Source organism: Nymphalis io, chromosome 18 (assembly GCF_905147045.1).
Source record: "Nymphalis io chromosome 18, ilAglIoxx1.1, whole genome shotgun sequence".
Classification (NCBI taxonomy): Eukaryota; Metazoa; Arthropoda; class Insecta; order Lepidoptera; family Nymphalidae; genus Nymphalis; species Nymphalis io.
Genome location: NC_065905.1, coordinates 1,135,310 through 1,148,353, shown reverse-complemented (window position 1 = coordinate 1,148,353; position 13,044 = coordinate 1,135,310). Strand labels below are relative to the sequence as shown.

General features: G+C 31.7%; 2 protein-coding genes across 2 annotated transcripts in view; both read left to right on the top strand.

Moving 5' to 3' along the window:
- LOC126775531 (bicaudal D-related protein homolog) overlaps positions 1–3,941 on the top strand; it is a 99,000-nt gene extending 95,059 nt beyond the window's left edge. The window contains exon 9 of the mRNA XM_050497544.1: positions 216–3,941. Coding sequence (XP_050353501.1) covers positions 216–344 — 129 coding nt within the window. The 3' untranslated portion in view covers positions 345–3,941. The remainder of the gene's footprint in view (positions 1–215) is intronic.
- A 456-nt stretch (positions 3,942–4,397) lies between these two features.
- LOC126775539 (uncharacterized) lies at positions 4,398–12,768 on the top strand. Its single transcript, XM_050497554.1, has 12 exons — positions 4,398–4,463; positions 5,411–5,536; positions 6,189–6,383; positions 7,548–7,687; positions 8,014–8,188; positions 8,428–8,607; positions 9,045–9,195; positions 9,984–10,155; positions 10,949–11,090; positions 11,949–12,079; positions 12,451–12,585; positions 12,693–12,768. Exons 1-12 carry the CDS (start codon positions 4,398–4,400, stop codon positions 12,727–12,729), a joined length of 1,650 nt encoding a protein of 549 aa, XP_050353511.1. The 3' UTR covers positions 12,730–12,768.
- The last annotated feature ends 276 nt before the right edge of the window (positions 12,769–13,044 follow it).

Sequence of the window (13,044 nt, the reverse complement as noted above, 5' to 3'; positions counted from 1 at the left end):
CTTTCCTCGATAAATGCCTTAAATCAGAATATTAAATATATTCTATATGGCAATGCTCGTTCTTGATATTTACATAAACTATCATAATGTCAAAGTTCCATATCAATTAGATTCATAGTTTTTGCATAATTAAATATCAAATGATAGAGAGATTAGATAATGAGAACTTTATAATAGTTCATACGATTTCTCATAAAAGTATTTAACTGTTACAGATGGACATGCAGGAATTGATCGATGAACAAATGAAGCACAAGCTGATGACCCAGGAGAAGCGCAGGAAGCTCCCGGAGCCCGTCGCTCCACCTCGGACCTCCAGGATCCTAGGATTTTTTCAACGGTGATCTGCTGTACCCAACTCTTGGTGCAACTCTCTCAAGCCATAAACAAAAACACCGCCACCATTTTATATCTATTTATTATAAAACATCACGACGTAAACATTATACCCGCTGCGTTGAGCGTTTTTACACCATTGTACAAAAATAATTTATCATCTGTAGTCCTCGTGGCCGCCATCTTGTTTCGAACGGATGCGATCGGTATTGCCGCGTTTTTAGGATATAGTCTAATTTTATTTTTAAAACCGTGTGATGTTTACACATTTGCAGTGATAGTTAGTATCTTAATTAGATTGTTGATAGTTACTTTACGTGTAATTTTTAATGTTTTACTGAGTTTTATTTAGATAATGAGATTCGTAGGTACTGCACTCTAGTGGCTGATTAGTATTTGTCTTCAATTTGGGCATTCCGTACAAAATTTAAGTAAAATTAAGAAATATAGCATTCCTTTTTTAAAATCATTTTAAATGGTATGGTATATGGGCGGATATGGTACAACAGATGTTAAACCGGAGAAATCCAGGAGTTCACACACAAACTAGATTTAATATTTCGAAATAAATACCGATAAACGAATTATGTAAATAATCACACGAAACAGAACGCCATTAACCATACTAACCTAATTTTTGCCAATCCCCCATGTTGTTAATTTACGTCAGCCATCTTGTTAATTTTAAGTGTCTAGTATAAAAAATTCTAATTCAAAACATAATAAGTATTGGATAAAGTAATTTGGAAAAACAATTTACTTTATAAAGTAATCGTATTTATATATCAAGTGACAGGATAATATAGAATTTTACATAAATACTTGGTCCAATTTAACAATCAGTAAAATTATATTTAAAAACAATAAATACAAGTTAACGTTGATTAATTCAATATTAAAATATTATACATTTTAATATAATAGACATATGTTTTATTTTCGCAGATATTTTATCTTTAGATAACTTTAAAATAAATTAATATTTAGTATATTTAAAGAGATATTTGAGACGAGTTCCTCTCTTTTAATTTGCCACATTATTTTAAACATATTTAAATTGGTAACATTTCGTCCTATAATTGTGTCTAAGAGTAAAATGTCATTTGTCAAATTCATGCACAGATAATCAAGACGGAGAGATATAATGGTAAAAAGTTATGTTTACTTGTCGCTTGAAATAAATACATATATTAATATAATATTCAGTCTCTGCACTGCTTAAAGGAAAATGTCAATTCTTTATCGTAATTCTTACATATTATATAATAAAATAAGTGCACAATAAACAGCTAAAGCTATCTGAGAAAAGAAAAGAATGTTTTAAATTTAATTCCCAATAAGATATATATATATATATATATATATATATATATATATAATATATATATTTCATGGACATTCTATTCTTTCCCTTTCTCTTATAGCTTTGTCTCGACTTGTTTATTTAAAACGAAAGAAATCTATGTATAAGCAGAATATATTTATTATAGTATATGAGCTAGATTGTAACAGCTTCAATACAATATGCAGAAATTAAAAAATCAAAATAATTTACCCCTTTGTCAATCTGAGACTTTAAAAAAAAATGATTTAAATATCGAATATCTGCAAAATAAAAGCATTTTTGGCGGCTAGACAGTCTTTTAGAACACGTTAACATTTTGTAAATAACACTTATTTTAGTCGTAGATCACTAGAAGTGAAATTATTAGTGCACTTTAAAAAATAAACGCGAAAGTAGTGGTAATAATTGTTCACTGAATACATTTTAATAGCCATATTATTAACAATAATTAATAAACAATAATATATTATATAATATAACGATCTGCTGCAATCTTAGATTTAAATTAATCAATATCATTAATATCTAATATGTCAATTTTTTTTAACAATATATTTTTAATTAGTGTCCGAGTGCCTTTAATGGATTTTAAAATATTGTTTATCGTATTATATACAATTTACAAATTAAATTAAATTCGATAACTTTGAACTCTATGAATAAATTTATATTTACGCTGAATTTCCGTCAAGGCTCTTTAAATATTAAAAAACAATTTGCCTTTGTAAGTGCCTTAAAGATAAAAGAAATCAATTGTTTGTGAAAAATGTTTATTACGATAATATTTATTTCAAAATTGTGCAATATTATAAAAAAAACATATAAGTATATATGATGTATATTTGCTTGCAATATATTCTTACAGTCATTAATGTTTCAACTATAATGTATAAATTATAGCATGTTCTCTATCTAAATTATAATGTTTCGGCTGTACATGGGTTCTTATAAAAGCAGATGTGACTGCGGTCTAAAATCACAGTACTTTATATTCAATTTATAACAAAAAAATGTAGCGATAAAATAATAATCCAGCGTATAAAGTCTGTTTTAATACTATTATTCAATAGTCGCTGAAAGTTTATTGCCTATTGCTTTTTATTACATATGTAAAAATATTTTTAATGAAAAATGTAAATTCGCTTGCCTTACGAAATCAATTTGTATATTTCCATCTTAAACAATGTTACAGCCAGCAAACGTCTGACAAATAAACGCTCTGCGTTTGTTTTAAAGATATGTTTAGTAATCGTGCTGCGCACGAGGAAACCGGCTGTGCCATTGTCTTGTTTAGGATTTTAAATAATATTACACTGTTTCGAGCTTGCAGTTGGTACATTCGGTCGACCATTTTGAACTGACAAATACTTTGTTGCACATATACAGTTCTTCGCGCTAACTCACACTACAAAATTGTACAAGATTTTTGCTGGCAATCATTAAGTAAATCTTAATATTTGCCGGCGTTAACGCTGTTATATATGAACCTACTTTATTAAACAAAGCTATTGTATGCAAGAACGCAACTGCAAAGCAATCTTTATATCGCTCTGTTTTCGCGATCGCAAAAATGTATGTGTGCGAGTATAAAAGATTGCTTAGTTGCATGTGTGCGCACATATAGCTTATTAAATATAGTAAATCATTGAACAGTTCGCTAGAGTTCTATGAAAGTTAATATTTTGCACACACCCATCTAAACTCTACGGGCCCCGTGTGTCTCACACATCTCACATCTGTTTTAGCTATCGAAACAAATTATAATTTTCTAAATATAAAAATATATGTAAAACATTTAAATTAATTAGATTTTTTTTTTCAATTGAGACTGAAGACAAGAAATTTACAATGGTATTATTTTATTTTATTTACCCTTGCAACACTGGGTATACAAATATTTTTTATGATGTGATCTATCAAGTATTTATTCTTTATTTTGCATACATATCTTAAATAAGATTACAAAATAAAGATTTTTTTATTATTATCCAAGTAGTTATTTCTATAATAAGCACAAATTTGCGTATCTTCATACATTCCATTTGTATGTTATTTTTTCCACGACAACATATTAAACAAGCTGTAAAACCTTTTTACTATTAAATGGGAACATTAAATATACACAATCCATCTAATATGGGCATCTCGCATAAGTACTTAACTATTGTAACTTAATTTTAGACCTAATGATGACTAGTTTGTATTTACATTATAAAGATTATGTGAAATTATTAATGAAATAAATAAATTGCGAATTTAATTTTTTTGTTTTAATCTTTAATAAGAACCTTCTAGGAATATAGCCGAGATGGCTTCGTGGTTAGAACGCGTGAATCTTAACGAATGATCGTGGGTTCAAACCCGGGCAAACACCTCTGAATTTGCATCATGAGCACTAACTAAATTCGTATCTTCGGTAGCAAATTGGTAATACCGAGGGCCACTGATATCGAACATTGAACATTATTAGATATCTACTATAAGTCCTCTTTAGCAGACGTCAGCTACTTAACATGGAAGAATCAGGCATATCAAGTATCATAAACGATCTACCTACACAGACAAAAGTATCCAAGGTAACGTTTAAAAATTGTCACCGGTCTGTTATCTATGAAATCATACGAAAAAGCAATAAATCTTCTGTCAAAATATTGATATTTTTAGAGTTTTGCTAAAGTGACTTATTTCATAAATATTTTACATATTTATTATAAACATGCCGTCTCAAGTAGAACAGAAGACTATAGACCCTGAAGCTGAACTCAGCAATGTACAACGAACGGTAAAGCCATTCGAATTCATTATTTTAGGTCCTTTTAATGGACGACAATTTAATTTCATTCCTTTTAATAATAATGGGATGAATAACAAAAAAATGTACCCTAGACTACCTCCATGTACTTTAGCATGATCTATTTTTTTTGTACCAAATTTTGCACCGACCAGGGATCACTAGCAGCGCCCAGGTGGCAAGGGGTGTCTAAATGTTTTATTTTTATTTTTATAGAATAGGGTGGCAGACGAGCATATGGGCCACCTGATGGCAAGTGGTCACCGACGCCCATAGATATTGGCATTGTTAAAAAATGTTAATCATCGCTTACACCGCCAATCTTGGGAACTAAAATGTTATGTCCCTTGTGTCTGTAATTGCACTGGCTAACTCACCCTTCAAACCGGAATACAACAATACTAAGTACTGCTGTTTAGAATATCTGATGAGTGGGTGGTATCTACCCAGACGAGCTTGCACAAAGCCCTACCATTTAAATCTTATGTTTATGACAATATCGAACAAAAAATATAGTAGACATATACACACTTTGCTGCGGTCCTAGGACTGGACTGGTCAGGTCATAAGAGTTAAGTTCTAGGTAAGATGATATAGAGAAATGATCTACACGTACATAATTGACGTCGAGTTTTTAATAATGATGGTAGGGACCCAATGGACACAAAATGCCTATCTCGCTATAAGCTTATAAAAGATTAGACCTGATGCTGACAAGCCCGTCTATCTCTAGCTTCGAGCGAAATTAACAATAGCGCAAAGATCACATTTATTATATAATTAAATTAGCTAAAATATCGTTACTATTCAAAAATCAAAATATATTTTATTCATTTAGGCTCTTAAAAGCACTTTGATTTCCTTTTATGAGATTTATTTAAGTGTAAAGTTAACACAGCTATTAAATCTTATTCCTAACACATAATTTGCAATTTCAGTTCCAAAAACTGGCGCCCATGTGTAGCGTGGAGAAGCGAGCCGGCGGTATACCACAGCTGGCGCCCCAAGAAAAGCAACTGTCCATTCTTGCTTCTGAATTGAGAGAGACTCTACTTTGTATCAATGTTAGTTTTTATTTTTGAATTTTCTTTTCGGTATTTATAGAGGAAGATGTTACAACGAATTGATCAGATAAAATCAAAATGAAAAAGTAACGACAGATATATTTTAATAACGGCGATTGAAAACAGACAAATAATAAATAACTCGTTTTTTCTTTATACTGGACAAACGGGTATTATATAATATATGGGTATATAAATAGTATGGGCCAGCGTATATTAAGGATGATTCTATATACACTGTTAGAAATATTTATTATTATTTATGGCCGGTTCCTATATCTATTTAACCCGTTAAATTTGTACCAATACATATAACATATCTTAATACATGCGACTGGTTTTTGCTATTCTGTTTTCTGATATGATACCAGATCAAAGTTTTTATATAAAAATACATATAACATGATCATTCATGGTAATCAACGGCAACGGTTTCGAAATATGTTTATCTCAAACATACACCAATATCCATTTTATATGTATACCTATATACAAAGATGTAAGATTAATAAATAATAAAAATCAAGTCATCGTTTTTTATTATATTAAAAATATTATACGTCGTGAATATTGTAGTACTTCTCAGTACAGATCGTAACAGTAAAGTCAAAACGTGTCTCTGTTTATGACATATTTTATTTTATTTATCCAGCTTGCGAAAAAAGGACAGCATGCTCTCCGCGACAATCTGAACAAGTCTGGCACTCGGAAGTCCATCGTCGAATACGAGCACTTGGAGAACGAACTAAGAGATGAAAGAGCGCAACAGGCGGAACTGAATTGCTTGAATTATTTAGCACAAAAACAGCTCGTGGAACTGCTCAAGAAAGTGCCCACTGAAGCTGATGTATGCTATCTAATATTTAAATATTCAAGTCATATGCACTCTAAGTTATATAAACGTTTTGAATAAAAACAGTCATTTTTATGTTAGTAGGTTCAAAACAACCATTTCTAGATTAGGAGAAATAATGAACACGATCGGGCAGGAAATTTTGATAGGATACTTGCATGTGGTGGAATAACCTTGTGGCATATATAATAATAATGTACTTCAGACCGATTTGGGCCACAGCGGCCAATCTCAAGAGAGATTAGCCAACTGCGCAGGAGATATTATAGTGCACAAGTGTGTGCGCAAACATAGTTGCACTCTCTATTCCCTAACTTTCATAATATGATGGGACGGCAATCCGCCATACATATACAACGAAATTATAGTCAGTTATTTTATTACAGTATATAATGTATAATATTTAATTTTGCAATAATGTCATCCGGACTGATGTCGGGCCCGGCGGCCAATCTCAAGAGAGATTAGCCAACTGCGCAAGACGTATTATACACGCACAAGTGTTGGCGCAAACACAGGTGCACTCTCTTATTCCGATGGGACGGCAATCCGACACGACCGGAAAGAGTTCAGGCTCAGGACCAACGGCTTTACGTGCTTTTCGAGGTACGGGAGTGTACGCACTTCCAACTTCTAGACTCCGGGCTGCTACTGAGAACTTTCTGACAGAAAACCCAACAACTTTTTATTGGCCCGACCTGGGAATTGAACCCAGGACCTCCGGGTCTGCGGTCTTACATCAAGCAACTAGACCAACGGGGCATATATATCTGTCACCCCGAAACCCTGAACTTTCTCCTTAACGCGAGAGGAACTTTACACAAAAACAGCACATTTACGGGATATTAATGTAATGTGCTTAACCAGTACATCAATACTAACCAAAGCACTATATTTTGAAATGTAGTGATCGTATATAATATTTCTAAATTTTAACTCGAAGCCTTTCTCTGGTTAGCAATATTTAGCTAATCTAAATATTGCTAACCAGAGAAAGGCTTCGAGTTAAAATTTTATGCAATCGAATATTGCAAATAGCTTTTAAACAAAGATAATACATATTGTTTGGTGAAAACTAACGAATGTAGAATATTTGATGTACGTCTACAAAGCCTTTTGTTTCAATTGTATTTATCTTAAATATCTGTTATTGTTCAGGAATTGGCAATGATAGAAAATGCTAATAACCGTCTCCGTCGCATGGAGAACCGTCTGGATCTTGCGACGAAACGTTTTTGTCTCGTTAATACTAATAACAAGAGCGTTCGTGAGGAGATTCACAGGCTTCTTGTTGAGAGGTTAGATTACTGTACAAAACTTACTACGACTTTACTCGTGCTGCTGAAAATATAATATATTTTATTTGTTATAGTATTTTTTTAATAAGGCGTATTTAATTTAAAATAGGTGTAATTTAAATTAAAAGTAAATTAATCAGGAACAGTTATTAGTACGTTACACAGCAGAATAATTAGAAAATCGCATGCAATTTGTAAATCTAAGGTTTGTTTACCTTATAAGCAGGTATATGAGGAAACTTACCATAACAAAACTTAATACCAATCAAACATTTCTATTGCTTAATTTAACAAAACAATACGAACACATGAAAATTGTATTACAGGAACGATTTCAATATTCAATGGAACCGCACTATTGGTAAATTGGTAAAGGGTAAAGAATATCTTATGGATATATTTGAAATTGCCGCTAATGCTTTTGGAGACAGGGACGAGTGTTGCAGAATGCTGGAAGCCTTAAAATGGAAAGGGCTGTTCCAACTAAATAGAGATATATCGGTCTGATGCTTTCATTGTTCTCTTAACTCATGATTTCACATAATAGTTACAATAATTAAAATATTCATTATCTGGATTTTCACTGGACCAGATTGTTTTAAAATTCAATATGATAGATTTTTTCCTCTTTAATCGATATTCCTATTAATTTGAATTGAAGATTTTTTGCTATTTAGACTTTTCTGGAAATCATGTTTTACCTGACACACGAAGTTACAAGATTCAGTATTGTTTTCTAGGAAATGCAATCATTTGAAGGAGAATTAAACCATCTAGCAAAATTAGAAGAGTTTCTCCGAGTGAAGGGTTCCCGAAGGATCTGCGAAGCCGATGAGAAAGAAGAAATTAAGCGACAAGAAGAAGTACAACGCTGCGAACAAGAGATTTCACGTCATGATGCTCTTTTAGAAGAAATATTTGTACGTTACAAATACGAAAATATTTCTAAAGTTAATACTGCTTAACAGGCCACCCGATTATCAAATATTAGTGCTTTGCTTTGCTACGAAACAAAGACATAAAAAAATTAAATACATGAAATGCAAAATTTTGATCGTGAAAATGTGTATTCAAAGAATTTACAAGAGCATTGTAACTAACAATGCTCTTGTAAATTCAATCCCAGGACAAATACTAAATTGACTTGAACAAGTTAATGTAGATTTGTTTATAATATCTAAAACACTATATACTTTTATATACTTAAGTTATAACTTCAATATATAAAAATTTATGATTTAACACTATTTTAGGTGAAAGATAGGAATTCCAAAAAAAAAAAAGAAGTTCGTTCCAATATTTTTTTTTAATTAGTTGAAATTATTTAGATTCATTGTAATACGTGGTTTTTTTGTAGAATTATGCTGGCTCCGATAGAGTGACGACTATTGTTAATAATTTTAATGCGTATGAAATACAGAACTTCTCAATTTTTGTGCTTCTATGCGAAGTACTACAAGAATCTATCATGATGAGACGGGATCTTGAAATATTACGGCAGAAAATAAGTAAGGCATATTACTATAGATGATACTAAAGCTTTGAGTCGTATTATTTGACGGGCCGGTTGGCGTGGTAAGTAGATACTTGCCTTTCACGCCAAAGGTTGTGGGTTCGATTCCCACCCAGGACAGACATTTGTATGCATGAACATGTCTGTTTGTTCTGAGTCTGGGTGTAATTATCTATAAAAGTATGTATTTACAAAAAGAAAATTAGTATATGTAGTATATCAGTTGTCTGGTTTCCATAGTACAAGCTCTGTACAAGCTTAATTTGGGATCAGATGGCTGTATGTGAAAAATGTCCAAGGATATTATTAGTTAATAAGTAACAATCCTAAAATACTCCACTACTAGAAAGGCCCTTTCTGGTTGATCCTCCATTACAATGTGCAGGTTAAATATATATATATGTACTTGTGTGATATTTTCTACTGACACATGCCGGTTTCACGATGATTGGTTTTACCCATGAGCACGATACGCAACCTGTTGGAGCAGCGTGGAGCATAAGCTCCAAATCTTCTCCTCCAAATGAGAGTAACCCTTAACCCAGCAGTGGGATATTTAAAAGACTGTTTTTTTACTATTTTATTATTAATTCAGCGCGTGGACACAAAGACGTTTTTTCCCGGATTCAATGATTCGGGTTTTTCGACGAATAATAAAAGAAACGTGTCCCACGTGCCCCTCGTCTGTTAATTGTAAGCTCTAACATATTAATCAGTACTTCTTGGCTTTGTATTCTTGTATGCCTTATCCAATGAGCCCTAATCCTGATTTATATGTTAAAGTCGATCAACGCGATATGAACGAATCTCGAGAAGAAACCCAAGATAAGAAATTGGCCGCGCTGATGGCGGAACTTGAAATGGAGAAACAAAAGACGCAACATGTTAACGATTTGAGCAACAATGCAGACGCGACAATTATGAAAGTGTTAAAAGGAATTGATGATCTTGTGAGGTGTTGAGTTTTGCATTAAATTAATATCAACTATATCTTACGTAAATAGTTGCGTCAGGTAGTAGATTTAATTTTTACAAAATAACTAATAATATTGAAATGACAGTGAAAGTGTTATTAAGTTATAATTAATTGAGGGTTTTTGTTATCTATTCCAAATCCTGTTAGGATAAGACCTTTTGAACTACATGAAGTGGCATTTTAGTATCAGAAATATATTCGACTGAATGTAATGAAAGGAATTTAGTTTTTGTTTCAAATATTGTATATAAGTATTATAAAAATAATCATCATCATAAGAAGTTCAACAAGTTAATAATCAATAAACCTTTATCGTTTCAGTAAGGAACGACAACGAGAACAATTTAAATAAATAATAATCTTATTCTAATAATTTGCTCTTTGCATACTTAAATTTCTCCTTAAAAAATAATAAGTTACTCTCAAAGGCATAGCACAACTGCTTAGCACATATTTCGTCAATCATTTAGCACCCTATTAAAGTAAAAAATGACGTAAAATAATACCGTACAAAAAATACCTTGATAGCGTCGCTAACGGTCCTTACCGGTGTCACTTGACGTTTAACGTCATACAGAGCGTTTCTTTTTTAATTATTGTATTTGTAATTCGACAGACGAGTTGTCTATGCTTTCGGTGTATCTTATCCTTGAGTTGTTTCAATGTTATTTTAAAGTGGCTGCATGTTAAGTGTTCCTTTTTAAATTATCCTATCTTAGCTGCATTTGAAACGAATAATAGTTTATTTTAAATTTGATTTATTTTTCGATAGATTGACGAGGTGTGACGTAACGCCGCTGTTAGGTTTATTGGGCAATCATAAGGAAGTAACGAAATGGAACGTTCATAAATTTCTAAGAATCTTAGAAGCAGATGTTAAAGTTCTTATTGAAGTTGTCTATGGAGCTGTGAAGGTATTAAGTAGTATTTTGTTGTATATAAAAAATACACTCTGTACAAATTTTTTCTAGTACAAAAATCACGAAGTTGAATTATGTTGTAGGGTGATTTTAAATATTTTGGTTATTGTCAAAGCCCTGATATTCCTTTTTTATGCTTCACCACAATCATATTCTTGTCGGCAGTTGTTTTTGTAGCGAATTTGACTGTAAAGTTCTAATATTACTTTAGACACACATTCTATATTATATTTTCTCACATTATGTGTCCAGAGAAATTATGGTTCACTTAAATGAATTACAAAATAAGCACGATTGACAAAATTCCATCTAATTATAATGTCACGGCTATGCAGTATAGATGTAAGGAGTGAAACGTATGAAATAAGGGGTTCCATAAAGTGCCGGTATAGCGCTGCTATAGCTTTTAATGTGGATTTATAAAATTAATTAACAGAATAATTTGATAACAGCGCCATTTGTAAGCGGATGTCTAACTATCTCTCTCTAGTTTTGTTTTACTCTACCGAGTGTTACTACGTTCCTTCACATTTTATCCTCTAGCTACTGCAGCGCCATCTATATTTCAAACATTTTAAGGGATACTTTTTACACACAAAAGTTTTTCCCTTCTTCTTATCTCCACACTCTACAACCCTGAGATGAAATAGTATCAAAAATTTCCGATGAATAATAATATAATCTCAATCGAATTTTGGCGATGGTGGCCAATCTCGAGCACTAACGAATTAGGTAGGAAATACAGAGCACAGATACAGGCACAGTGCATACAGGTGCACTGCCTATTCCTTTACTCTCATAAACCAAGTTGTAAGACACCAGGTATTGTATATTAATTATAAATTATTTTAGCCTCCAGCACCTACGCCCAAAACTCGAAAAGGTCCAACACCAGAAACCACTAAACTTGTTGCGGATCCTTATGTTGAAACTCTTCGTCCTAACAGAATTGAAAAACTAGTTCCTTATCAACCGTGCGCATAGTGAGTTACAATTATCATCATACATTGGATTAGTGCATTCAATAGTATTTTATTTTAAATGTTTGTACTATTCTGAAGTCGTATCACCTTGATTGTGGATTGGTTACCCGTCACCATACGTGGCTTGCTCTTATTTATTACGATATTTGAGATTGTATAACTCCATTCTGTTCCGCTCGAACAATACAGCATTTTTTAAGATTAAGTAATCAAAAATTGATACCTACATTGATTTTTACCAGTACATTTAAACAGTTGTCATATATACTTCTTTCATCAACCTAACCAAACTTATGTCGTAAGCATTAATCATAAAGCACCAAAAAAAAAAATTAATTTGTAATAAACTACATATATTTGTTTATTTTTAGTTGTGTCGAAGATTACATAATGAATTTGGTGTTTGAGACACCAGCAGTTCCAGCGGATAAAGAATATATTCAAAGTATATTCCGTTTGGAAGATGTCAACACTAAGTTTGGAATTTACACTTTAACAATACCCGCGTAAGATTTTTGCTTGATTTTTTTTAAATATGAACTGAATATATCAAAAGATAATAATTATATACAACATTTATTACTACGATTTTAAATCAAAATACTTGTTTCAGTAAACGTCATCCGTACAGAGGACCGAAAAAAGATTAGAAAAATTGTCAAAAGTTCTGTCACCAACAATGAAACAGCTTAAAATCTAGTTAAATATATAATATTTGTAAAGATTTAATTTTTTTATTATTACTTTAAAGAATACATATCTTAAACTGAACTAAGTTGTTTACTAAAGATAATAAAATATTGACTAACAATAACCCCACTATTAAGTTATATGTGTCTTGGATTTATTAATTTCTTGTTAAATTTATTTACTATAAAACAAACTCATATGTTATTTTCGAAACATGAGACGAGCATTTTTTTTTAACAGACGCACGAGTTCATTGTATTTTCATAAGCTAAAAT

What these genes read in the sequence shown, in the direction of transcription:
- LOC126775539 (XM_050497554.1), top strand. Translation starts at nt 4,398, where the DNA reads ATGCCGTCTCAAGTAGAACAGAAGACTATAGACCCTGAAGCTGAACTC. An exon ending in CTCTTTTAGAAGAAATATTT is followed by an intron (nt 8,608 to 9,044) that starts GTACGTTACAAA and finishes GTTTTTTTGTAG; the next exon opens with AATTATGCTGGCTCCGATAG. An exon ending in AATATTACGGCAGAAAATAA is followed by an intron (nt 9,196 to 9,983) that starts GTAAGGCATATT and finishes TATATGTTAAAG; the next exon opens with TCGATCAACGCGATATGAAC.